The following is a 24,024-nucleotide window of genomic DNA, read 5'->3' on the forward strand; positions in this document are numbered from 1 at the left end:
TCTCCCTCCTCTCACTGGCTGTGCCTTTGGGGCTGGGCCTGGAAAGTCATCGCTAGGCCCTGGTCACCTGGGCCTGCCCTGCGTCCTCTTGCAGGGCTCCCTTGTCGGCCTTTCACTTCGGATCTACGGTCCATTCGGAGCTGATGTTTGTGAAGGAACTAGGTCTGTGTCTAGATTCATTTTTCCCGTTTGAAGAATCTCATATTTCAGAAAACCTTTAAACCTATACAAGCAGCCTACTGCGGTGAACCCGAGTGTACCGGGAGCCGGCCTTCAGCCCGGGACTGGCTCCCGCCCAGCTCTGCCCCGAAGCACAGGCTGTTTGCAGCTAGCTCCGGACAGACGGGAGTTCCTGTGTAAAATTTCGCTGTGCTCTGAAAGCAGCGCAGGCACCGTACCGTTAGCCTAGCTAAGGAAAGAACAGCTCTTGGTACCATTAAGTGTCTTTCATGCACACGCAGTTGTGGTTGTCTCATAAGCATTTTTATGGTTCGAATCAGAATGGCAGTGACGTAGAGACACAGCAGTTGGGGATACATGTCGTGTGGCTCTTAATCTGTAGGTTGTGCTTCTGGCTTGCCTTTTTTTTTTTCCTCTTGCAATTTATTTGTTGAGGAAAACTGGTGGTTTTCTCTGTAGAATTTCCCACAATGTGGATTTGCTGAATTGGTTCCTGGAGGTGTAACCTGGTGTGTAGCTTTGTTGCCTGTATCGTCTCTAAATAGATTCAGAGGCTTAATCAAATTCACGTGGGTTGCTGGTTATTTGGGGTTTCTTTGTTTGCAGGAGTGGGGTTTACCGGGTACCGCCGTGAGGAAGCCGGGACGTCCGGTCGAGTCTTTCACGTTCGCGTGTTAGCGTGTGGGTGCCTGCTTGTCGGGCACCGTTTGTTGAGAGACGCTCTCTGCTCCGTTGGCAGAGCTGAGGTGACTGCCTTGGGCCTCTCCCTGGGCCCTCCTCAGCTGGGTGTTGTCTGTTCCTCCGCGCGAGCCCCGGCGCTGGGCGGTGTGCCTCCGGCTCTGTTCTCGCCCGGTCTGGGTGGCCCTTCTGGTGTGGTAGCCTTCGGCTCACTGTGTCGGTGATGTGCAGAGTAACGGCTGGGGTTTGGCTTAGGGCCACGCCAGATCTTCAGGGCGGGTCGGGCAGAACAGGCGTGTCGGCCATGTGGACTCCGGGTTAGTGAGCATGGACTTGCTGTCCACTTATTTAGTGGTTTGATTTTGTCACCAGTGGTTTTGGGCATAGATAGCCTTTTTATTTGCATGCATTTGGTAGCAAATCAGGGAAACGCAGCTTGAGCTGACCTCCAGAGTGAGGCTGTCCTGGTGTGGGGGGCACCCAGAGGTCTGGAGGACGTGTCCTGTGCTGTAATGGCCCGTCGGAGTCATTCTCGTGCTGCTCTCAGCAGGCCTCCTCCTGCTAAGCCTGGCTCCGCTCCTGGCAGCACATGGCTCTCCCAGCTCTGGGGGTGCAGTTCTCCCCCAGACGTCCTGGGGACACAGGACCCGTACTCCGAGATTCCCACCAGAAGATGAGTTTCACAGGGAATGGGGCGTCTCTGTGCCCTTTCCTGCAGGCTCAGTGGGGGTGCCCTGCGCTGCTCGTTTCCAGCTGGGGGCCGGCAGGGGCCAGGACTGGCGGGACTTGCTCCCGCGGATGCTGTGACCGATGGTGCTGTGACACGGCCAGCAGCTGTGTCACCCTGTGTGACTGTGATTAAGCACCTTGTTGTTTCTGGCCACAGCAGTAGAAGGTTCTGCCTGCTTCCTTCTTGGCCCTCCGCTTCCTGGGACAGAGGAGCTGCTGGTGGAGACGCCGTGGGCAGCGCGTCTGACCCAGGTGCTTTCTGCTTCTCAGGGTGGTGTGTGTGATCCCTCCGGTGGTGGCCGCGCCCCCGTCCCTGTGGGTGGCGAGGCCGCCGTCCCTCTACAGCCGCAGGATGAGGCTCCTGAGGCACCGCCTGCGAGAGCACACGGCTCCCTACGCTCAGCAGCTGCGGCGGATGACGGCGCTGCGCTCCCTCCGGTTTCCGGAGCTCCGATTGGTGCAGTTCGACTCAGGTACGGCGGGGGCTCCCGTCTGCGCTGGCCTCGAGGTCGGCCCTCCGCGCCTGGGCTCAGGAGAGACTCGATGTCGTTCGTTCCGTAGGAAAGCTCGAAGCTTTAGCCATCTTGCTTCAGAAGTTGAAGTCTGAGGGACGTCGAGTGCTGATCTTGTCGCAAATGGTTCTCATGTTGGACATTTTAGAAATGTTCTTGAACTTCCATTATCTCACCTACATCAGGATCGATGAGAACGCGAACAGCGAGCAACGGCAGGTAAGGAAGGAGGGGCGCCGTCCTGCGAGGGCAGGGGCTGCTTCACGTCCCCGGGCCCCGACAGGCCCGCAGCTCGTGCATCCTGTTACGGGACGTGCGCGGCTGCTGGGGCGTGGTGGCCTGTGCCATGAGGAGTGGGCTGGTGCGCTTCAGCCGTGGCTGGGGTGAGAGCCTGGGCATGGCCCCCACGAGGCACCCCGCGGGAAATGCAGGTCGTGCCGCGTGCCCCTCTGTCGCTTGTCAGATTGGCTAAGGCTGTGTCCCATGGGTCAGCCCGACGGGTGATCTCTCGCCCTCTCGGCTGGCGTGAAGCCGCACGGCTTCCTAGGAGTCAGGCTGACGGTGTGGGGCGTGCGCCGGCCCAAGTGATTCTGCGCCAAGGGCTCAGTGCGCCTGTGGCACCTCTGCTCCTCCCTGGAGCGACGCACACGTCCGGCAGCACGATGGGTCCGTAGGTCGTGCATGTGCCATGCTGCTGGCTGGCCCCGTGCTGAGTGTCCGTGCGCTGGACTGCAAGTTGGTCATCAAAGCATTTGGAATGGGATGGAGTAGCACAGCAGAATGCTTCCGCTGGGAGAAGGTTCCCAGACTGTGTGATCCCGCACACGTGGGTCTTTCCACCCGCACGCGCACACGTGGAGAAGGGCCTGGGAGGAGATGCAGCGCTGGGTTAACGAGCGAGCTTTGTCGGTGGTGTTTTCACAGATCACACGTGGACTCTCCGGGAAGGAGGGGGTCCCTGTGAGGGTCGGGTTTGGTGCTGAGCTCACTGCAGAGAGCAGTGCTCCCAGGAGGCTGAAAGCCTCTCTGGCCTGTTTCTCTGCTCCCTCAGCCTTACTCCAGGGTCTTTTGCTGTGAAGGCCCAGGCATTGCCTGAGGGTACAGGACCGAGCACACGTCCCTCCCCAGGAAGACTCTGTGTTCTCCTGGGGCCTACGGCTTGAGCTGACAGTCCACGTCAGGTGGAGGCGACGTTTTCCTTTGGTCAGTGAGGCCTGGCCTGTGCAGAGTGCGTGGGGGTGTCTGTGCTCAGTCGGCGGGAGACAGCTGGACGTTCATTGCTGGGAGCGCCGAGCTGCGCCAGCATCGACCAGGGGAACTAACCTGAGGGCTTTGCTTCATCTCAGGAGCTGATGAGGAGTTTCAACAGGGACAGGAGGATCTTTTGCGCCATTCTTTCGACCCACAGCCGCGCCACAGGCGTGAGCCTGGTGGAGGCCGATGCAGTGGTGTTCTATGACAACGACCTGAACCCCGTGATGGACGCCAAGGCCCAGGAGTGGTGCGAGCGGATCGGGAGGCGCAAGGACGTCCACATCTACAGGTGAGGGTGGCGGGCGCAACAAGGGGTCCGTGGAGGTGTGGGGGCAGCAGGTGCTGGAGCGGAAGCACCCCGTGGAGCTCAAGTGTACATTACAACATGTTCTAGAAGTTTCCACCGCTTCATTTATTTTTTCTGAGGCAGACTTCTATTCTTGCTGCTTTCTGTGTTCTTTCTTTAGGCCCAACATTTCCTCAGTTTATAATCAGTTTGCTTGAAACTGCAGTCGAATCACGTTGCTTACGCACAACTTGCCGTGCATTCGACGCGTATCTGTCGCGCGTCTTCTAGAGCCCTGTCCGATGCCCCTTGTCTGTCAGTAAAATGACCGGAAGAGCTCAGACCCGTGTGCATCACCTCCGCCGGCCCCGCACGTGGCTGAGGAGAGCGGAGCAGGCTCTCCCTTGCGTCTGAACTCACAGAAGCATTTAGTGTGGTAGCGCGACAACAGCGGGTCTGCCGTGTGTACTGGCACTGGGTGTGCGGGCGGGTGCGTGGTGCCGGCACCGTGTGCGAGGCCCCGGCCTGTGCCTGTGACCGCTCACTCCTGCCACCGAGGCAGAGTCCTCCGACGGCTGAGTTTGAGCAGCTGTGTCACTGCTTGTCTGCGGTCCGTGGAGAAGTGTCCTGCAGAGACGGCGATGAGTAACAGTTGCCGCGTGTCTTTCCAGGCGTCTTTCTCACTGTCTAGATGGCTGATGCCCACGGCCTTGTTAACCGCCCTTCCTTCAGCGGCGCGTTGTGGACTGTCTCCGTGCTGGTACAGCCTGGCGCACCGTGTGTGTTGTGTGTGCAACATTTTCCCGCGTGATTGCTCTCTGCAGTTACGGAGGCTGTGACCCTTCAGCGCTTACCAGCCGGAAACGGGAAAACTGTTTTCTTCTCCGTAACCGTAGTCCGTGAATCAGGAATAGTCTTGGCAGTAAAGATGCAGGTTGTGTAGGAAACGAGAACCAAATTGTGCAAAACGTGGTAAGATGTGAGTTGGAGACTGAGCCGTGTTCTGGGGCAGGAAGACCTGGTGTGTAAAATGTGCTTTCCCCAAAGCGATGTGAAATGCAGAACAGTGTTTAGGAAGGTTGTCATCGTGGGGGTTTGTGTATATGTATGCGTGCGCACCCGTGAGTGGATCAAGTGGGATTTATTTGCTTTTGCTTATTTTTAAAGATTTTCTTTGAGAGGGAGCGAGAGAGAGCACATGCATGCGTGAGTGGGAGGAAGGACAGAGGGAGGAGGAGAAGCAGACTCCTCACTGAGCAGGGAGCCCAATGTGGGGTGATTCTAGGACTCCGGAATTGTGACCCAAGCTGACACTTAACCGACCAAGCCACCCAGGCATCCCTGGATAAAGTGGTTTTTTAAGTGTATCTGGGGGCGCCTGGGTGGCTCAGTTGTTAAGTGTCTGCCTTCGGCTCAGGTCATGATCCCGGGTCCTGGGATTGAGCCCCACATCCGGCTCCCTGCTCAGCCTGGCAGGGGGCCAGCTTCTCCCTCTCCCACTTTCCCTGCTTGTGGTCCCTATCTCTCTGTGTCTCTGTCAGATAAACAAAATCTTTTTAAAAAAAAGTGTATTTGGAGTGAAGGGTAGCTGACAGCAGCCAATGGAAATGCTGACAAGGGCTGTAGCACAGGGGCTCGGGGGAAGGCACATCATCGGAGGGGAAGCAACGAACGGCGCGGGCGTGAACCAGCAGGGTGGGGTTCCAGCTTCATTGGTTCGCAGGTCGTTTAGCACTTGCTGCTGATGCTGTGAGGACGAGCTGGGGCCGGAGTGCTGTGCCCACTTGATGGCCAGAACACCGGCCCCAGGGTTGGGCATGCCGCTGTAGAAAGAAAGCGGCAGTCTTAGCATAGTACCAAAGAGGTGATACCTGTGGCTTGAAGGGATCACTTTAGCCAGACAGAAAGCTTGGAGGGAAGGAAAGGCAGACATACCTGACAGCAGTTAAAATGAAAGCTGAAGTTTGGTTTTTGCAAGAAGATTCCATGAACAAAGCTAATGCACAAATAATAGATTGGGACAATGATTTGCAATTCTCGCAGCAGACGGAGGGTTAGATCGCTCGTGCAGGTTGAGGAAAAAAAGGTAAATGAGCCCTTCTTCGAGAAAGGTGGGAGGAACCCAAGCATCTGAACGGGCCAGTCCAGCTGCACACACACGTGTGGGATGCGCAGGCTCGCGGGTGGAGGGTAGGTGCTGCACGTGTGACGGTTTTTGTTACGTGCCCCGATGGGACAGCGGTGGGCACAGCTGCTAGTGGTGATGGCCGGGGACCGCCTGCCCCTGACTGGGGACGTAGGGTTGTTGCACTGTTTGGACATCAGGTTAGCAGGGTCTGCTGGACTGGAGATGGTGCATGCCCTTTGTGCCCAGCATCTCCTTCCCAGGATTCGGCCTGTGGCGTCGCTGCCTTCCGGAGCTTGTTCCCAGCGCACGGCGGGGACAGAGAGTGCCTGCGCTTGGGGTACAGCCATGCCCTGGGCGTTGAGCAGCCACTGGAACTGTTTGGGTGCGGGGTGGGGGGGATCTCTGCAGCACACCGCTTGGTGATAACGCAAAACGCAGATACGTGTGCGGTGAAGCAGATGCTGCCCACCATTGTGTGTAAACGTGACCCCTTGAAAGTGCGGGCTGTGTCGTGTAAGAGGGCTTGCCAGGCTGTCCACTCTGGAGGTCTTCGCGGGGGACCCCGGAGGGCATTTCTAGGTGTGGCAGGGGAGGTAGGGGTGGCTAGAGGTGGGGTGGGAGAGGTGGCCCTGACTGCCACATAGGGGATGCCCCGAGCACCTGCAGAGCTGTGCAGCTCCTGCCCGAGTGTCCGGGTGCTGTGCCACCAGCCTCCCCGCCCTCGCACCCCGACTGCTCGTGGCGGCGTGCTTCCGGACGCCCAGCGGTCATCGTACACGGGTCTGTGTTTTGTAGGCTCGTGAGTGGTAATTCCATCGAAGAGAAGCTTTTGAAAAACGGAACCAAAGACTTGATCCGTGAAGTAGCCGCTCAGGGCAATGACTACTCCATGGCCTTCCTGACGCAGGTGCCATCACGGGCGCGCCGTCCTTGGGGTTGCTACCTGGTGTTCAGGGTGGGGGGCGGGGGCAGGCAACGCGGCTCAACGCGTGGGTGAGGAGTCGCTGGGCGGTTTCCCTGGTGATGCGGTCTGACGCGCCGGTCAGGTGCCGACCTGCTTCTGGCCCGACGCTAACGTGTGTCTCGTACGCAGCGGACCATCCAGGAGCTGTTTGAGGTGTGCTCTCCCACTGACGATGCCGGCTTCCCAGTGAAGGCGGAGGAGTTCGTGGTCCTCTCTCAGGAGCCTGCTGCCACAGAAATCATCGCCCCCAAAATTGCAAGACCTTTCATTGAGGTGAGGGCGGGTGGCCTGCCCTGGGAGTCACCGAGGATGTGCTGCACGTGCCCTTGGCCCTGAGCGCGCTGCCCACTCTGCCGGCCCCCCTCACTCAGCCCTGGTCCCCCCCTCCTGCCTGCTTGCTTTCTCTCCTGGGCATTTCCATCTGGAAAAGCAGGTAAAAAGCAGTGTAAAGTCTGGGGGCCTCAGGCACCTGCTGCCCAGTTCGGCAGCCGTCCCTGTCCTCACCAGCTCTCCCCGAGCCGCGCTGCCTCCCCTGAGCCGTAGCGGGCAGCTGACGGTGGGGCGTGCCTCACCTGTCCTGTCTGACCTGCTTTGTCTGCTCTGCCTGTGCCCGTGGCCTGCTGTCTTCCCTCTTGTCTGATGGGAGCCCTGTGAGTGCACGGTGCACAGCTGATTGTCAGGACAGTACAAAGGAGGACGTAAATGATCTCGTTAATACCTTCTTACGTTGGTTGCTTGTTTAAGTAATATTTGGGTGTATCGGGTTAAGTAGAATACTGCCTTTTACACACGTAATGCATGAGCTGCTGAAGTTAACTCACAGGCGTGGCTTATATGCTGCTGTTTTTGGGTAGTGCTGGCTGTGTAGACACGCCGTAGACCTGTTTTTGGGGCCACGTCCCCTCCTGCCCTGCCTCGTGGAGTAGCCTGGCTGCAGCTCCCCCCACGACTCCCTCTTCCCCTTGGCCTGCTTGGGGGGGGGTTGCCCCCTCCTCCCCCTCCTTCCTGGGTGTCAGTTTCTGGGCTCTTGGCCTCGGAGGTACCCCCATGTCCTGGGCCTCTTCCCACTCTCTTGTCCATGGTAGACGGCTGCCCTGGCTCCCCTGTGGTGCCCCTCCACCCCCATCCCCGCGCCCTTGGTGAGGAGGACTTGCCACAGCCGTGGCTATTTTAAAAGTCCTCGTTGGGTTGAGAAGTAATACGTAGGTGGAAAAGCTTCAGGGATTTATCTTGAAAAGCAAGTGTCCCGCACCAGACCCTCCCCCTGGCTCAGCGATGACCACTTGGTGCGGATCCTCCTGCCTCCTTCCTGGAGTTTGCCGTGTATGATGACCCCATCCCCCGTTCTTTTAAAAACAGGTGTTACATGCATGAGGTTAAAAAGAAAAGGTTAGTTCTCTCCCAGAAATACTGACCTTTCTGTTGAAAGTGTTGTACGTGTCCTGGGAGAGAAACGAGAGGCAGGAGGGTGTGTGGGTGCGGAACGTGGCGTGCTGTGCGCAGTTGTCTCAGGGATGTGTGCGTACCGGGCGGAGCAGCGCGCTAGCTCAACGCACAGGTGCTGTCCCAGTGTGTGTGTTGAATGTCTGGCCGCACGTCAGGCACGTTCTAGGCAGGAGGACCCTACTGAACGGCGTGGTGTGCCGCCGCCCCCATGCAGCGTACGTTCCAGCAAGAGGAAAGACTCTAAGCCCGCAGACGGGTAGAACACGGACTCTCCCTGCTGCGGCTGGGAGCGATGTTCAGGGAGGGGTGGTGTGGGCAGAGGGACCATCCGGGCAGCTGTGGGTCAGCAGGGGATGAGGGGTGAGGGTGGTGGGGCCTGGCTGTGTTCTTCCAAACGGTCCTCTGGCTCTGTGCTGAGTCTGGGTCGTGGGGGCTGGCGCAGAGGCCAGTGGCAAGGGCACAGTCGGAGCAGCCGCGCACAGAGCAGCGGTGTCGGGTGACGTCTTCGCTGCCCGGCTAGTCCGGGTCTCCTCCAGCAGGGGCAACGCTTTTCGGGTGCTTCATGCCGGGAAACGGCTTTCAGGGAAGGTGTCATTGAAGCGCGAGAACCCCCTGGGAAGCACCGCATCACAGAGAGAAGCTTGAGAGGGTGTTGTAGGGGAAGCTCCCCAGAAACCACCGCCCCCCCCCCCCCGACACTGCGCTGTGGGTTGCTGTGACATCCTTCTCCGGCCCGTCGTGTTGTGGGCCGTGCGTCTGTGAATATCTTCTTCGTGTCTCTTGGCACATGCGTGCGCGCGTTTCCGCTGGCTTCTGGGGGGTGCACCTTGGGGTGGGGCCCCTGGGTTGTCGGGGAGCGTGCTTGTGACCCACAGGGGCTGGCCAGGCTGATCTGTGCTCTGGCAGCGGCATCGGAGGCAGGGCCTGGCGTGTCCTTTCCGGCAGCGTGTGGCGGATGTGCCCGTGTCTCGGGTGGGATTTGCCTTTGCTGTCGGCCTATGAATTTGGGCGTCTCTGTGCAGTCCCTGGAGTGTCTGCTCACGTCTTTTCCCCGTGGTTTGGTTGACTGGGCTGTTTCTTTTTCTCCGTGGTCGGTGTCTGTGTTCTATACAGATACACACGGAATACCTTCCTGCATTTTGTGGTCTGCCTTCGGGGATGCGGTCATGAGCGGGGACCGCGCATTCTGAAGCCGCCTGGCGGCTCTTCCGTATCGTGGCTGTTGCTCTCGCGCGCTGCTTGAGAGACATTCTGACCCCGGGGCGTCAGGACGTCCCTGTCGCTTTTCCCTGGGCGCTCAGTGTGTTCTGAGTGCGGTGTGAGGTCAGATTACGTTGTAAGCTGCAGATTTTTCCAAATCACCAAGAAAAGAGGTTGTACAGGTCCTAATCGACACCCAGGAACCAGAGAGCGTTGGGTTGCGCCCGGTGCATGAGTGTGTGCGTCCACAGCTGCCGGTGCACGTCAGGCCTGAACTGGTGGCCGTGGGAAGGCACCTCCTTCCTCTCACTGCTGTTTCTCTCTGGGGCCACTGCCCGTCTTAACACGCCTGATGTGTGTGGGCTTGGTTTGGGCAGCCATGGCGTCGGGTCATTTTTCTCCTGTTCGTGCTGTGGACAGAGACCTGTGTCTCGTGCACCATGTGGAATCGTTCTCGTCGGTCAGAGTCACGGCCACGGTGCGTGTCGGGCGTGAACGAGGTGCCCCGTTCCGCTCTGTTCTTGGGGTTGGCAGCTTGGTAGTGTGGCAGCACATGGCTCTTCCCTGGGCCTCACTGTCCAGTGTGGCTGTGAGCCCCTCACATTCGTTCTCGGCCTCCCTCCGGGCTTCGTTTCCTGGGCCCAAGTGGGAGCGCGTGACCACGGGGAGGTGCCACGTGCCGTGCAGGTGTGTCTCGTGGGTGTGACGTGGGGCAGCTCCTTTTCCAAACCCTGGAATTTAAAAATATGTGAAAGTGAGACAAGCACGTAACTTCTTTAGGCCCTTAAGAGCATCGAGTACCTGGAGGAGGACGCCCAGAAACCCGAGGAGGAGGCTGTGCCGGGGGTGTCTGGCCCCGACAGCCCGCGGCAGAGGGAGGAGCCGTCGCAGCTGGAGGAGTTAGCGGACTTCATGGAGCAGGTTTGGGCGCGCGCTTTTTCCACTTCAACCTAATTTTTCCCCATACGCTTCGGTGTTTTGGACTTTTGACCCTTCTGTGAAATTTTCCTTTGGTTGCTTAGAGTAAGAACAATCACTTTCTTGATTCAAGTGCAGGGGGGGTCGTGTGAGGACCTCAACCTTCGTTAACTTGCTTTTCACCCCGTTCAAACGATGACTTTTGAAACAGCTTACGCCTATTGAGAAGTACGCGCTGAATTACCTGGAGTTGTTCCACACGCCGGCTGGCCCCGAGAAAGAGGGAGACAGCGAGGTGAGGGGGTGCTCAGCCTTCAGAGTCAAATTTGGCCTGAAGTCAGCATGACTTGCGCGGGATTAAAGGAGTAAACACCGGACCGAGCAGTGTGGAAACATATCAAAGATCAAGTCTGGGAAAACCCCAGGGAACACTTCTCCCTGGGAGCAGCTCAGTGCTTGATGGAGAGTTACCTGTTGGGGCGGGAACGGGTCCGGAGCACGTGGACCCATTGGTGGGGGGACGCGGGGCGCGGCTGGTGACAGCAAGAGCAGGGGGCAGGGCGGCGGGGCGGGACGGGGCAGCCGGTCTCAGGGCTCCTCTCTGCGGTCTTCCCGCCAGGACGCCGTGCTGACCGCCGTGAGGGAGTGGGAGGCCCAGAACGCGAGGGCGCTGCGGGAGAGGGAGGCGCGGGTGCTGCAGGAGCAGGAACAGGAGCAGCTTCTCACCTACACGAGGGAGGATGCCTACAACGCGGTACGTGCGGCTCCGTCCGGCGCAGGGCCCGAGGCGGGGACAGCCGGCGTGTGCTGTGTCACGCTTGGCTGCAGATCTCTGCTTCTGCCCGGGCTGTCCCCGAGTGTGGTCAGACGGTGTCGCAGGTACTTGGAGACCTGCTGGGCATGAAGGTAGAGAGCCGGTGGCTCGCAGCGCGCATCTGACGTTGTGTCGCTCTGACGCGCTGCCCTCCCCCGTAGGAGTACGTGTGCGAAGGTGCCGACGGGCAGGTGGAGGTCATGCCGGTGAGTACGGTCTCCCTGAGTGCCGGGGTGGCCGCCGGCCCCGGGGTGCCCCGCTCACGGCGCGCCCTTCTCCGTGCAGCTCTGGACGCCGCCCACGCCGCCCCAGGATGACAACGACATCTACGTGGACCCGGTCCTGTGTCTCACGTACGAAACCACGCCCATCCCAGAGTCCAAGCTGCCTCCCGTGTACGTGAGGAAGGAGCGCCGGCGGCACCGCACGGACCCCTCAGGTGCGCACGCGCGGCCGGGCCGGCGGGGGGGGTGGGGGGTGTGTGGGGGGGGTGGGGGGGTGGGGGGGTGGGGGAAGCTGCGCGCCTGCCGCCTGCGCGGCGTCAGGGCAGGAGAGTCGGGTTGTCTGCCCTGAGACGCCTTCGCGCCGGGCCTCCTCCGTTGTGCTTGTCGTCCCCGTCGGCTCGCCCGCGAAGGCAGAGTCCGCTCGCCCGCGGCCGCGCTGAGAAGGACTCTCTGTCCAGTCGCAGGCAGGAAGAAGAAGCAGCGCCACGGGGAGCCGGTCGTCCCCCCTCGCTCGCTGTTCGACCGCGCCACGCCCGGCATGTTGAAAATGCGCCGGGAGGGGAAGGAGCAGAAGAAGAACATCCTGTTGAAGCAGCAGACACAGTTTGCCAAGCCGCTGCCGACTTTCGCGAAACCAACGGCCGAGTCGGGCCCAGACAACCCCGAGTGGCTCATCAGTGAAGACTGGGCGCTGCTGCAGGTGAGCGTGGCCCACGGGCCGCGTCCTGTCCCCTCCTGTCCGCGTCCCAGGGTCATAGCCCTGGGACAAGCGTGTGCACCCGCGGATGCGGCTCGCTGACGGGTGCCGCCTGAAACCTGGTCCCGCAGGCCGTGAAGCAGCTGCTGGAGCTGCCCCTGAACCTGACCATCGTGTCCCCGGCCCACACGCCCAACTGGGACCTCGTCAGCGACGTCGTCAACTCCTGTAGCCGCATCTACCGCTCTTCCAAGCAGTGCCGGAGCCGCTACGAGAACGTGCTCATTCCCAGGGAGGAGGGCAAGGTGAGGGCGGACCCCTTCCACTCGGCGACCGCGGAACTCCAGCCCCCGGGCTCGGGGGAGGCCAGTGAGGCAGGAGGCCTGTGCCGCGCCTGGCGTGTGCTGCGCACAGCTGTCCCGGCTGCAGGCAGTGCAGGACTTGGCCCCGGGCCTGAGAGCTTGCCCGACGTGCCTGGAAAATTCCAGATGCCGTCTGGAGGCTCCTGTGCCACTGAGAGCTTGCTCCTGCCTTCATTTCTTTCTTCTTCTGTTTTAAACTTTTTTAAAGATTCTATTTTTTTGACAGAGAGAGATATAGTGAGAAGGGGAACGTAAGCAGGGGGAATGGGATGGGGAGAAGCAGGCTTCCCACAGAGCAGGAACCCCGACGCGGGGCTTGATCCCAGAACCCTGAGATCATGACCCGAGCTGAAGGCAGAGGCTTAACCCACTGAGCCACCCAGGCGCCCCTTCTTTTTATTTTTTGAAAAGGCATCGGGTGAATGAAGGGGACTTTGGTTCTGTTGGCTTATTTGGTGAGAAGTCTGTCGGTGCCTCCCGTGCGGTTGCTCCGGGTTCCCACCGGCCGTGTCGGCTGCCACGGTGGTGGGACTAGCTCTGGACCCTGGTCCCAGCTGACAGTGCGTGTGCGCACCGGCTGAGTGCACGGAGGCCGGGTGTTCGGTGTCTTTCCCGTGGTGGCGGCAGCCTGACCCCCGAGAGCCAGCCCCTCGGACAGGCGTGTCTGCGGTGTGGTTCCCCTGAGTGCCTCTTGTTGCTCTTGGGCCGAGAGGGTCTCTTTCTGTTCGTCCATCTGCTGCACCGTTCCCCCTTCTCGCTGCTCACCTGGCGGGCTGCCGGCGTTGACCAGGGTCCCGTGGAGCCCACCGGATGGCGCGGGGTAGATGCGGCAGAGGCGAACATGCAGGGCCCAGGTGTGGTGTGCAAATCACGGCTTCAACCGTCCTCTCTGTTTTCGTGTTCCTGGAAACATTTTGTCTTAAGGCCTTTATTTGCTTGTCGCTTAAAAACAAGAAAGCAAGTATGTCTCGCAATACCATTTGTGGCGCCTTCGTCAGCGAGTTTTCGTGGAATCTCGCGTTTGGTCTCTTCTGTGTTGGAAACCCTCCTAGCGACAGCCGTGACGTTAACGTGGAGATGTGTAAAGTTGAAGCTCTGTCTTCCGTTCTAGGTCACGGGAGAAGCTAATCTAGAGCAAAGGCAGAAGTGCATTTGTTAGCTCCGAGGGGACAGTGTGGGTAAATGGGCCGGCAGCTGTGCAGAAGGCCAGGTGATGGGGTCGGAAGCAGCCGGGAGGTTGGTGTCCGCAGCTGCGCGCCGGTGGCAGCCTGTGGGGTGGGCTCGGGCGGGAGCACCCTCCTGCCGGGTGTGACCTGGGCTCACCATGACTTGCCTGGTTTTGCTCTTGCCCTGCCTTTCCTCCTTCACTTTGCTGGGACGGGGGGTGCTCATGCATGCAGCCTCTGTCCAGGAGCCTCCCGTGCTCGTCTTGTCCTTCTGAGTTTTGTCTGATGCGGCTCTCCTTGAGATAAAGCTTTTGCGTAGCACAGACGACGTGGGAAGGCGCGTGTGCGTGGCCCTCCAGTGTGCAGTTCTTACCATGTAGCGGTTTCCCTCTGTCACGCCATGTTTGAGTCCTGGTTATGGAGCAATGAGAGCCTGGGACGTGGTGGGGGGGTGTCTCAGGGAGCCCTGTGGCCCGGCTGTGAGACCTGGTTGCCAACAAGCACTCTGGCTTTACACACACGGTGTAGGAGACTGGAGTGTTCTTTCGGGCATGAGGGTCGCTCTGAAGTTGTGTGGGACGCTGAGGTGTCTTGGAAACGAGCAGGTGCTTGGCTTAATGGCAGACCATCCACCGGTAGTACCGTGAAGCCCCCGAGAGCGTTCCCACACTCCCCACGCCTCTCCCCTTCCCTGCGCGTGTGGGTGGAGGCCCGTGCCTGGGCAGCTGCTGCTTGCTTCCCAGGGTCTGTCACCGACGGAGGTGCGCTGGCTCTGTCGCAGTTGCCGTGTGACCTTGGGCACTTTGCCCAGCAGTCACGTTTCCCTGCAAAGGCAGGGAGTCCTGCGCTGGGTGATTGCGGGTTCGTGCAAGGTGACGTGTGGAGGGGAACAGTGTTCGCAGGCGGTGGGCGGCGGTGTTGAGCATCGGGAAGAAGGAACCCTGTTCGGTCTGGGAGGTTTGAGGTCAGGCCTCCGGATGAGCCACTAGGCTGACTGACGTGCTGCCGTGGGTTTCGTCTCAGAGTAAGAACAACCGGCCCCTGCGCACAGGCCAAATGTACGCCCAGGACGAGAATGCCACGCACACGCAGCTGTACACAAGCCACTTCGACCTGATGAAGATGACGGCCGGCAAGAGAAGCCCCCCCATCAAGCCTCTGTATGCTCCCCGCGCCCTTCCCGCCCCCCCCCCCCCGGGTTGAGCCGCGGCTGGGATGCTGGCCTGTGCAGTGTGCCAGCCACACTGCCATTTTGGGCACTCTGTCTTGTTTGGTAACCCTTGTCTCCTTTTCCGTACTGCAGGCTTGGCATGAATCCGTTTCAGAAAAACCCCAAGCACGCCTCCGTGTTGGCAGAAAGGTATTTCTGTATTTTCCGCTATTGGAAATGATCTCATTTTAGTGTGGTCAGTGAATCGTGCAATCTCTGTGTCCAGGGAGGGCCAGTGGGGGGCTGGCGAGTGCCCCATGGTGCTTGCTGTGACGAGGGTGTGTCCTTGCCTGCAAGTTGCAGGGGACACAGATGGGAGAGGCTTTCTCCGTTCTCGGCCGTGCCCACCTCTCATCTGGCGCGTGTGTTATTGGTTCTACCTTGATAATATAGGTAGCATAGGGGAGGGCGTGCTTGCTTTAAAACTGAGTGAGCGAGAAGAGGACCGACAACAGGATGGGCAGGGAGACGCTGGGTGTGCGGGCTGCCTTGGGAGCTGAGTGCAGGGTGTGCGGGTGTTTGCCGCCCATTCCCCGTGCTTTTGGCTGTTTGCTTTACGTTGAGGTGGTGGGAACCTCATGTCTACCTGAGGCCCAGGTGCACGTCTGGTTCGAGCCTTCATGGTTGCCCGAGGGAGGGTCTGCCGGACACCGAAGGCCCTGCTTTCTCTTTACGTGCTCTCAGTGTGGGCCCCCAGCGGTGCACATCTTTGCTGAGACCCCCGACGGCCCTTCCTGGCAGCTCTGAGGCAGCCCAGGGCCTGTGCCCGTCCCGTTCTGCAGGCCTGCCTCACGGCCGTGCCCTACTGCTCACGCCTGGGGCGGCCTTCCGGGACACATGTGGCGCTCGGGCCCAGGACCCCCTCACACGTCACCTTCCCCACCCTGTCGACAGTTAGAGCTTGGCCTTCTATTTTCGCTCGGAGCACGACTTATCTTCGCGTTCTTTACCTGAGTCACCTGGTGTCTCCACGCCTGTGGGTATAAGGTTCTGGATCCCGGAGTACAGAGCGGGCGTTAGCGTGGGTTTGTGAGTGACGTTACCGGATCGTTTCGCACAACTAGTATCTGGGGGCGGGCTGCGTGCCTGCGCTCTGCTGGGCCCAGCAGTTGAGTGGCAAGCAAAAGGCCACATTCTTCTTTCCACACGTGTGAGCTGCAAACTCGGAGTGATCTAACAGAGCTCGAGGACCCATCCTGCCGGTGGATGGCGCAGCCTGCCAGAACCAAGGGCGGGCGGCGCCTGGGGGCGAGACAAGGGCATGTTCCTGCTGGAGGTCACCCCAGCGTGAGGGGGTGTTGGGTTGGCCTTCGTGGGTTTGCAGTGTGTGGGGCCAGCAGGTCCACAGGACAAGCACGGGGGGCCCCTGGTTGTACCTCTGAGGTGGCCGGGCAGGCAAGCAGGGAGGCAGGTGGACTGGGGGCACCAGTGGGAGCAGGCTCAGTGTGAAGCCCAGCTCGGGTGAGGTGGATGGAGGCTGAGAGGTGAGCGCAGGCCTGTGGCATCCTGGGGGCCCAAGCTTGTTTCTGTGTTTGGCTCATATCAGAGGGATGGATGGATGGATCCCGCATGGGCCGGAGGATGTGACTAGAAGGTGGAGGGGTGAGAGGAGAGGAGAACCAAGCATGCGGGCCTCTAGCTGGGTGGGGGCTCAGCCTTCTGTGTTCCGGGTGTTCTCTGGGATCTGGAGGTGGCAGCCAAGGGCAAGGGTCCGTGAGGGGTCGGGGGCCAGGCTGTGCACCAAGGAGGAGTCGGTGATGCCGGGTGGCCGAGCTGGTGGGCCTTGCTGTGCGTGGGGTGCTTTCTGTCTCATCAGTGGAGGCACCTGGCCCCACCTGGAACCGATGGACCAGGGGAGCCCGGCACGGGTATCTGTTTGCCAGGTGTGATGGAGGGAGTGTTGGTGGAGGAAGGCTGGGCTGTCGATATGAGCGTGGGGTGTGGTGGGGGGATCTGGGCAGATGGGTGTGGTTGAGGTCAGAGAATGGGTGAGAAGTGACCAAGCGAGCTGGCGTGAGCGACAGGCGGTGGGAGGCGGATGTGCAGCAGCACCAGACGTGTGTGGTGCGGCCCGGGCCCTGCAGGGCAGGGGAGGCCCGGAAATGGGGAGGATGTGCGCAGGGTTTTAAGCACAGCCAGGCTGTCTGTGGTGGGAGGAGTCAGAGGTGGGTCGCTCATGGGGTTGGGAGAGGCCCCGGGAGCAAGGGTTCTGTGAGAGGGTTGTGTTCCACGAGAGCACTGGGCTGTGAGGGGGCCCTCCCTTCCTCTGGGCTTTGCTGGTCAGCCTCTGCGCCCGGGAAGCCTGGCACCATGAGAGGTAGCCTGGGCCCTGGCATCGGTCTTATGGACCTGGGGCATCTGCAGGCCAGGGTGGGCCCTGGGGACGCAGGGCTGCAGGCAGCTTCTTGGAAGGGACTGATGCTCCACTGGGGAAGGGAGGCCCAGCTTGGGGCCGGTGGTCAGTTTGGTGGGCTGGGTGGGAGGGGCAGGCGGTTTGCCGTGAGGTGCACCCGCACACCTTTCAGGGCACCTGGTATCCTGGGCACTGTACTGTGTGTTGTTGTGGGGGACCAGGCCAAGGCCTGCCTTCTGGAAGGTTTTGTGTTGAATGGAAATGGGAGACGGGGTCTTGGACGACACGGACAGTTTTCTTCTTTGCGGAGGGGTTGATGGGACGTGTTTCCTAGCACCTGGCAGCTTGGGTGGCGAGAGCTCTGGGTTTCTGGAGTGCTGCTCTCCCTCCGAGCGTGGCCGCTTATTTTCTGTCTCTGCTGCTGTCTTTCAGCGGGATCAACTACGACAAGCCGCTGCCTCCCATTCAGGTTGCGTCTCTCCGAGCAGAGCGAATTGCCAAAGAGAAGAAGGTGTGGGGGCCGGGCCGCCAGCGCGGGGCGGGGCTGGTGGGCGTGCTGGGCTCCTGCCCACGGGTCCTCTCCTCTCCGCTCCTGTAGGCTCTGGCTGATCAGCAGAAGGCGCAGCAGCCGCCCGTGGCGCAGCCCCCACCGCCTCCGCCGCAGCCGCAGCCACCGCCGCCGCAGCAGCCACCCCCGCCTCTGCCCCAGCCCCAGGCAGCCGGCAGCCAGCAGCCCGCGGGCCCGCCGGCTGTCCAGCAGCAGGCCCCGGCGCAGCCCCAGGCGCCGCCCGCGCAGCCCCCGCCAAAGGTGCCCCCCGCGATCACGACCGTGGGCAGCGCTGCCGTGCTGGTGAGAAGGCGCTGCTCCCTGTTGGAGGTGCCCCTGAGGACGCAGAATGGGGTGGTCTGTGTAGACGCTAGCACTTGCTCCCCTCGGAGGCAGCAGCAGGCCCCACCATTCCTGGCAGGAGGGATCATGCAAAGGGGCGCCCTCCCCCCCACTCGGCCCGCTTCGGGCTCTGGCCGGCCGGGGAGGTGGGGGCACCCGGGAAGTTTGGAGTTCAGTGGGGTTTGGGAGGTGTCATTGTGACGTCACCTGGCAGGGCTAATACTGCTCGTGCCACGTGCGAGCTTCTAAAACTGGCGCACGTGTGCTCTTGCACACGCGAGTACGTGAATCTTTGCTGCCCTTCAGAGAAAGGGGTAAAACGAATGCACAGAGAAGGTGTAGAAAGGCAGACTGACTTGTGACCTCACATGGCCTGTGCTGCTGCCAGCGGGCCCCGATCTGCTGCGTGTGCCCGTGTCTGTGTATCACGGACGCTGGAGTCCCACGTGGGGGGAACGCCTGGGACCGCGTAGGGAAGCCTGCGGCCTTGCTCTGCCGGCCGGCCGTGGGCACGGTCCGGCCTCATTTGTGGTTCTGTCTGCCCTGGCGGGCTTGCCATGGGGCATTCTGGCCCAGCTCTGGGGTCAGAAAGCCACGCACCCAGCCCCTGCTTCTGTGGCCCCAAGGGCACCGTGGCAAGTGGCCATGGAGGGCCTCTGCCGGGCTGCGGCCTGAGTGACAGAAGTCGGTGGGCAGAGAGGGCCGCAGCAAGGTGGTAGGGGTGCGTGCAGGAGAGCCCGTGCAGGGCATGGGGGCAGGGAGCGGGGCGTCGGCCCGTGTGGCTGCGTCACCAGGCGGGAGTGTGGATGTGGTTCTCACGAAGTGGAAACGTTTGGCGGTCTCGTGAGGGGGAGAGCCTGCGCTCCAATTCAAGTGGTTTTCTGTGTTCAGCAGGCGGGAGCCATGAAAACGTCCGTCACGGGGACGAGTATGCCAACGGGTAAGAAACCCGAGATGCCCCCGTCAAAAGTCAGTGCTTCCCCCTCACAGTGCTCCTGCCTCATAGGTCTCTCCCTGCAGGCACGGTGAGCGGAAACGTCATCGTGAACACCATCGCGGGGGTCCCTGCCGCCACCTTCCAGTCCATTAACAAGCGCCTCGCTTCACCTGTGGCGCCGGGAGCCTTGACCGTGAGTTGTCCCTGCTTCTGGGCACTTTTCGTAGCACCTGTGACCTAGGACCCCATGAGGCTTGTTTGTCTGGGTTTTGGGTTTTTGTTTTGTCTTTAATTTTTTTAAAGCAATCTTGACACCCAGCATGGGGCTTGGACTCATGACCAGGAGTCATGTGCTCTCCCGACTGAGCCTGCCCAGTGCCCAGAAAGTTGTTTGCTTTGTAAAGAAATGTCCCAGCAGTGCCGAGAGTCCTGACACAGCTTGAATTTCCCAAGATAACGTGAGCGTTCGGGAGTTCGGGAGACGGCTCTCGTGGTGTGCTTGCTGACGGAGCGCGTGCGGAGGGCGCTCCCGACGGTGACTCCGGGAGGAGGACGGCAGGGTGTGAGGGCGTGTCGCTGCCGGCGCTGGTGGGGTCTGCCTGTGCCACAGGACAGATTGCTCGTGGGGGACATGGGGATGCGGGGATGGGTGCTCTTGGGGGAACCGTGTGAGGGGCTGGCATGGCGTCTCACAAGGGTGGGTGTGCTGTCGCTTGCGGTGCCAGAGCTCACGGGTGTCGGGTAGAGCACGTGCAGACCTGTGTGCGGGAGGCAGGGAGGCGCCAGGCCCGGGCAGAGCCGTCAGACCCTTTGAGCGCAGAACCAGAGGGGACCTTGCACTCACCGAAGGACACGCCGCGTGTCCAGCCGCCTCCGCGACTTTGGTGTTTGCCCTAAATGACAAAGTAAACAGCCGAGGTTGAGGTGAAGTTCCCATGTGTTCTCCCAGTTTAGTTACATATTGGAAGGCAGCGCGTGCCCTGCACGAGCAGCGCTCTCCTGTCCCTGTTGGGCTCAGAGAATTGTCTTTTCTACAAAGGTCTTCCTGTGGTAATCGAGACAGGGTGGCGCTGGCAGAAGGATGGGCACGGCTCCGTGGAGCGGGGTCCAGGGTCCAGAAGGGAAGGCTGGGTCTGCGGCTAGCGGATCCTCAGTAAGAGTGCCGGAGGAGCGCCGGGAGGAGAAAGGTGGGCTTCCCACGTGGTGCTGGAGGGACCGTGGAGCCGCACGCAGGCTCGGGCCGTGGTCTGTAACCGCACCAGGTATGAAGAGTTCCTCCGGGTGCATCGTTGACCCAAGTGTGAGACCCGGAACTGTAAGGCTCTTGGGCGAAAGTCACAGAACATCTGTGCTTCCTTGGTTTAGGCAAAGATTTTTTGGGATCATGAATCATGAAAGAAAAATTAGTAAGTTGGTCTTTATCAAAATCAGTGACATCTACTGTTCGAGAAATAGGAGAAACGGAAAGCGTGGAAAGTACTTGTAGGATACATGTGATGATGTCCCGGTCTGCCGAGTCAGTGGGGACTCTCCGGTAATAAGAAAACACTGTGAAACCTGGACAAGATTCGAGCAGCTGTTTCACCAAAGAAGCACCAGGGGTAGCAACCAAATGTGAAGAGGCGTTCAGCATTATTAGTCATCAGGGGAATCCTGTGCAAACCACCACGCTCAGTCGTTTGAGCATCCGACTCTCGGTTTTGGCTCAGGTTGTGATCTCAGGGTCGTGGAAAGGGGCTCCATGCTGGGCGTGGTGCCTGCTTAGGATTCTCTCCTCCTGCCCCTGCCCCCACTTAAAAAAAAAAAAAAAAGAAAAACCACAGTGAGATACCACCACGTGTCTCTGGGAGCGGCTTTAGAAACAGAAACCTGGCCGTGGCAGACGCAACGAGGCTGCCCGGCTGGAGCCCATGCTGCTGATGGCTCGTGGAATCATAGAGTCACGTGCGAAGTTGGCCACTTCTGACAAACGTGCATTTACTGGACAACTTAGCACTTCCATGCCTGGGTTTTTCCCCAAGGGAAGTAAAATCATAGATGTGCACAGGTAAACCTGGACATGAGTGTGTCTGGTGGCTTTATTTGTAATTACTGAGAAAGGAGACAATGCTGCGGGCCTTCTGCGGGGATGTGGGCACCATCCAGGACTGCCCAGCAACATGGGACTGAGCTGCCCCGCTGGACAACAGGGTGTGCAACTCTCCTTTTTTTTTTTTTTAAGATATTTATTTATTTACTTTGGCAGAGAGAGCACAAGATCACAAGCAAGTAGAGAGGCAGGCGGTGGGCAGGGGGGGGCAGGCTCCCCGCTGAGCAGAGAGCCCAATGTGGGGCTCGATTCCATGACCCTGAGATCATGACCTGGGCCGAAGGCATAGGCCCCACCCACTGAGCCATCCAGGCGCCCCAGGGTGTGCGACTCTTAAACACAGTTTGCTGTGGTGAGAGTTTTAGAAGGCCTCGCATGCTGCGTGATTCCGTTTACTGGGGAGAAGGCAAGATGACAGGGACAGGAAACGGAGTCTGTTCTGTGTCTGGACTGTGGTGTCTACCTGGCGGTCTGCGTTCGGGAACGTTCGTAGGTCCATGTATCTGAAGTGGGGGGGTTGTACTGTATGTAAATTGTACTTTAGTAAATCCTGCTTTGAAAACTTGCATGTTCTCTAGGTGGCACAGCATATATGAAAAGGTTTTCTGGTTGTGTGATTTAGGATTATTTGTTTTTCTTCATACTTGGCAGTAAGTCACTTTTGATTCGGCCGTGTTAACAAATACCAAGAGCCGTAAGTTGGGCCTGTGATGTCACAAGCGTTCTCTCTGAGCGACACCGTTCCTCCTGTGAGAGTGCAACGCCCAGATCATTGCACTTGACGCTTCGTTTTGCAAAAGGCTGATTTCTCCGTATGATATTTTGGCAGATAAGTAACTCACCCGTGTTGTGCTTTCTGAGGAACTCTCACAGACAGGATACTCTTGCTGGAGATGTGGGAAGAGTAACTATCAGACAGGCGGCCTGCTTTCCAGTCCTGCACCTGGACTGGGAAAGAGGTGCCGATGACAGGGCGGGCTTCCTGGACTTCCGACAGTCAGGACGATGTCACCCCCCGCCCCCCACAGCTCTTCGGTGCTGGGAAGGTGTGTGCAGTGTACAAGGCACAGCGAGTAGGTCTGTCTAGGGGGGCACAGGCATGGACAGAGTGGCCGTGATTCCTGTACCCGCGAGGAGGCTCTGCGCGGCTGTGTGCGCTCGGCGCCGGGAGACCCCAGGCTGGCTGCTCGCAGAGTTTGGGTAGCAAAGAGTATGGCTTTTGAGCCCTTGCTAGTGCCTGAGCGATGCTGTGTGTAACAGAGCAGATTTGAGCAGAAAAGGGGAGTAGAAACCGTTTTGGAAGTCCAGGGACCCAGATTTCTGTTTCTGATGACAAGGGGAGGTGAGTCACACTGTTCTCTCAGTGAAACAAAAATTATTGGATAAAAAAATTTTGAAACTTTTGTAAAGTTTTAAGAGAGCTGACCAAAGAATATGTAATGATTAGAGCAAAACCTCAGGGAAGAAACCCAGAGAGAAAAACAGTGCCCTGAAGCAGGGTCTGCCGTGGACATTTTACCTGATCTGGCGGGAGGCTCCAGCACGAGCCCCGGGCTCGCCTGCTCGCCCCGGAGGAGACAGAGGTGCTGACCCCTCAAACGGGAGCCCCGTGGCTGAGCCCTTGGGGCAGGGTTGAAGCAGAAGGACAACCCGCCTGCCCTCTATGCTGTCGCTGAGTGGAGGGGCCGGACGGGGACCCCCTCCGCCTGCAAATCTGTAGCCATGCTTCGGCCTGTCAGCTTGCAGCTCGAGCGGATGTGGCCTCAGTTGGGTGGCGTTCCCGGGTGGGTTGCCAGGAGCCGGTGCAGATGCCCTGCGGGAGCTCGCCTTGGACCTGGGCTCCTTAGACCCTCCACGAGTGACGTGCCAGCGTAGTGAGTGGTGCACGGTGGAAGATAACCCAACGCAGGACGGAAGAGTGGTGCCCCTGGAAACAGACGGCCGGCAGCCGCCCCCGCGTGGGATAGCGCAGTTCGTGGGTGTGGATCATAAAGCTCCTGTGCTTTCTGTTTCTGTTTATTTTTCAGAAGGCTCCACCCAGTGTGGAGCCCAACATGGGGCTCGAACTCGTGGCCCCAAGACCAGGAGCTACACTCCCCTCTGAGTGCCGGGTGCTGTCCTTATTTTTGTTTGTTTCTTTTTTTTTTTTTTTTCTTAAGATTGTATTTATTTATTTGCCAGAGAGAGAGACACAGCAAGAGAGGGAACACAAGCAGGGGCAGAGGGAGAGAGAGAAGCAGGCTCCCCACTGAGCAGGGAGCCTGATGCAGGACTCGATCCCAGGACCCTGAGATCATGATCTGAGCCGGAGGCAGATGCTTAATGCCTGAGACACCCAGGTGCCCTCCTGCGGTTTTCTTAATCTTTTTTTTTTTTTTTTTTTTTGTCTAGCTGAACTTAACGTAAGAACGCAGTGTACAAAGCACGTAACCTACAGAGTAGGTGTTCACCGGCTGTGCTGTCAGGAGGGCCTCCGGCCAGCAGTCAGCTGTTAGCAGTGAGGCTTCGGTCAAAAAACTTGTACGTGGATTTCCAACTGTGCGGGGGCTTTGGTGCCCGTAACCCCTACGCTCTTCAGGGGCAACCGTAGAGAACTTCTGGAAATGAAGACTGTGGTCATCAGAATTGGAAGAGGTCCATGGTGATGGGCTGTTCACACACACTGCTGAGGAGAGACTTAGGGAACCGGAAGAGAAGTCAGGAGGTGTTTTCCCAAATGCAGTGCAGGATGATGGCAGGGCCGCGTGCAAGCGCACTGTGAGGTCATGGGAGGCCGACCGGGAGGGTGGGAGTGCGGTTACCCAGAGTTCAAGATGGGGAGGAGGGCAAGCAAGGGCGATGCTGGAAGATGGGAGTTTTTCAGATCGGAGTAGTGACACTGAGCCACGTATGTGGCCGTCCCCTCGGAGCCCGGTCTGGGACGGTGCCGACCGCAGAGCAGTTCGATTCAGCCAGGGGCACGGTGGCGTCGTCGGTGGTGAAGCCAGG

At 59.6% G+C, this 24,024-nt stretch overlaps 1 protein-coding gene across 1 annotated transcript in view; it reads left to right on the forward strand.

Moving 5' to 3' along the window:
- Window positions 1–24,024, forward strand: part of EP400 (E1A binding protein p400) — an 87,547-nt gene that overhangs the window by 48,132 nt on the left and 15,391 nt on the right. Inside the window, exons 29-46 of the mRNA XM_080821417.1 lie at window positions 1,858–2,060; window positions 2,149–2,318; window positions 3,446–3,642; window positions 6,563–6,674; window positions 6,861–7,004; window positions 10,158–10,298; window positions 10,507–10,590; window positions 10,915–11,049; window positions 11,271–11,315; window positions 11,395–11,548; window positions 11,792–12,033; window positions 12,162–12,335; window positions 14,582–14,718; window positions 14,862–14,918; window positions 17,554–17,632; window positions 17,720–17,971; window positions 18,905–18,950; window positions 19,031–19,140. Of these exons, the coding sequence (XP_080677543.1) occupies window positions 1,858–2,060; window positions 2,149–2,318; window positions 3,446–3,642; window positions 6,563–6,674; window positions 6,861–7,004; window positions 10,158–10,298; window positions 10,507–10,590; window positions 10,915–11,049; window positions 11,271–11,315; window positions 11,395–11,548; window positions 11,792–12,033; window positions 12,162–12,335; window positions 14,582–14,718; window positions 14,862–14,918; window positions 17,554–17,632; window positions 17,720–17,971; window positions 18,905–18,950; window positions 19,031–19,140 (2,482 nt within the window). The remainder of the gene's footprint in view (window positions 1–1,857; window positions 2,061–2,148; window positions 2,319–3,445; window positions 3,643–6,562; window positions 6,675–6,860; window positions 7,005–10,157; window positions 10,299–10,506; window positions 10,591–10,914; window positions 11,050–11,270; window positions 11,316–11,394; window positions 11,549–11,791; window positions 12,034–12,161; window positions 12,336–14,581; window positions 14,719–14,861; window positions 14,919–17,553; window positions 17,633–17,719; window positions 17,972–18,904; window positions 18,951–19,030; window positions 19,141–24,024) is intronic.

The sequence above is a fragment of the Martes martes genome, assembly GCF_963455335.1.
Source record: "Martes martes genome assembly, chromosome: 13".
Classification (NCBI taxonomy): Eukaryota; Metazoa; Chordata; class Mammalia; order Carnivora; family Mustelidae; genus Martes; species Martes martes.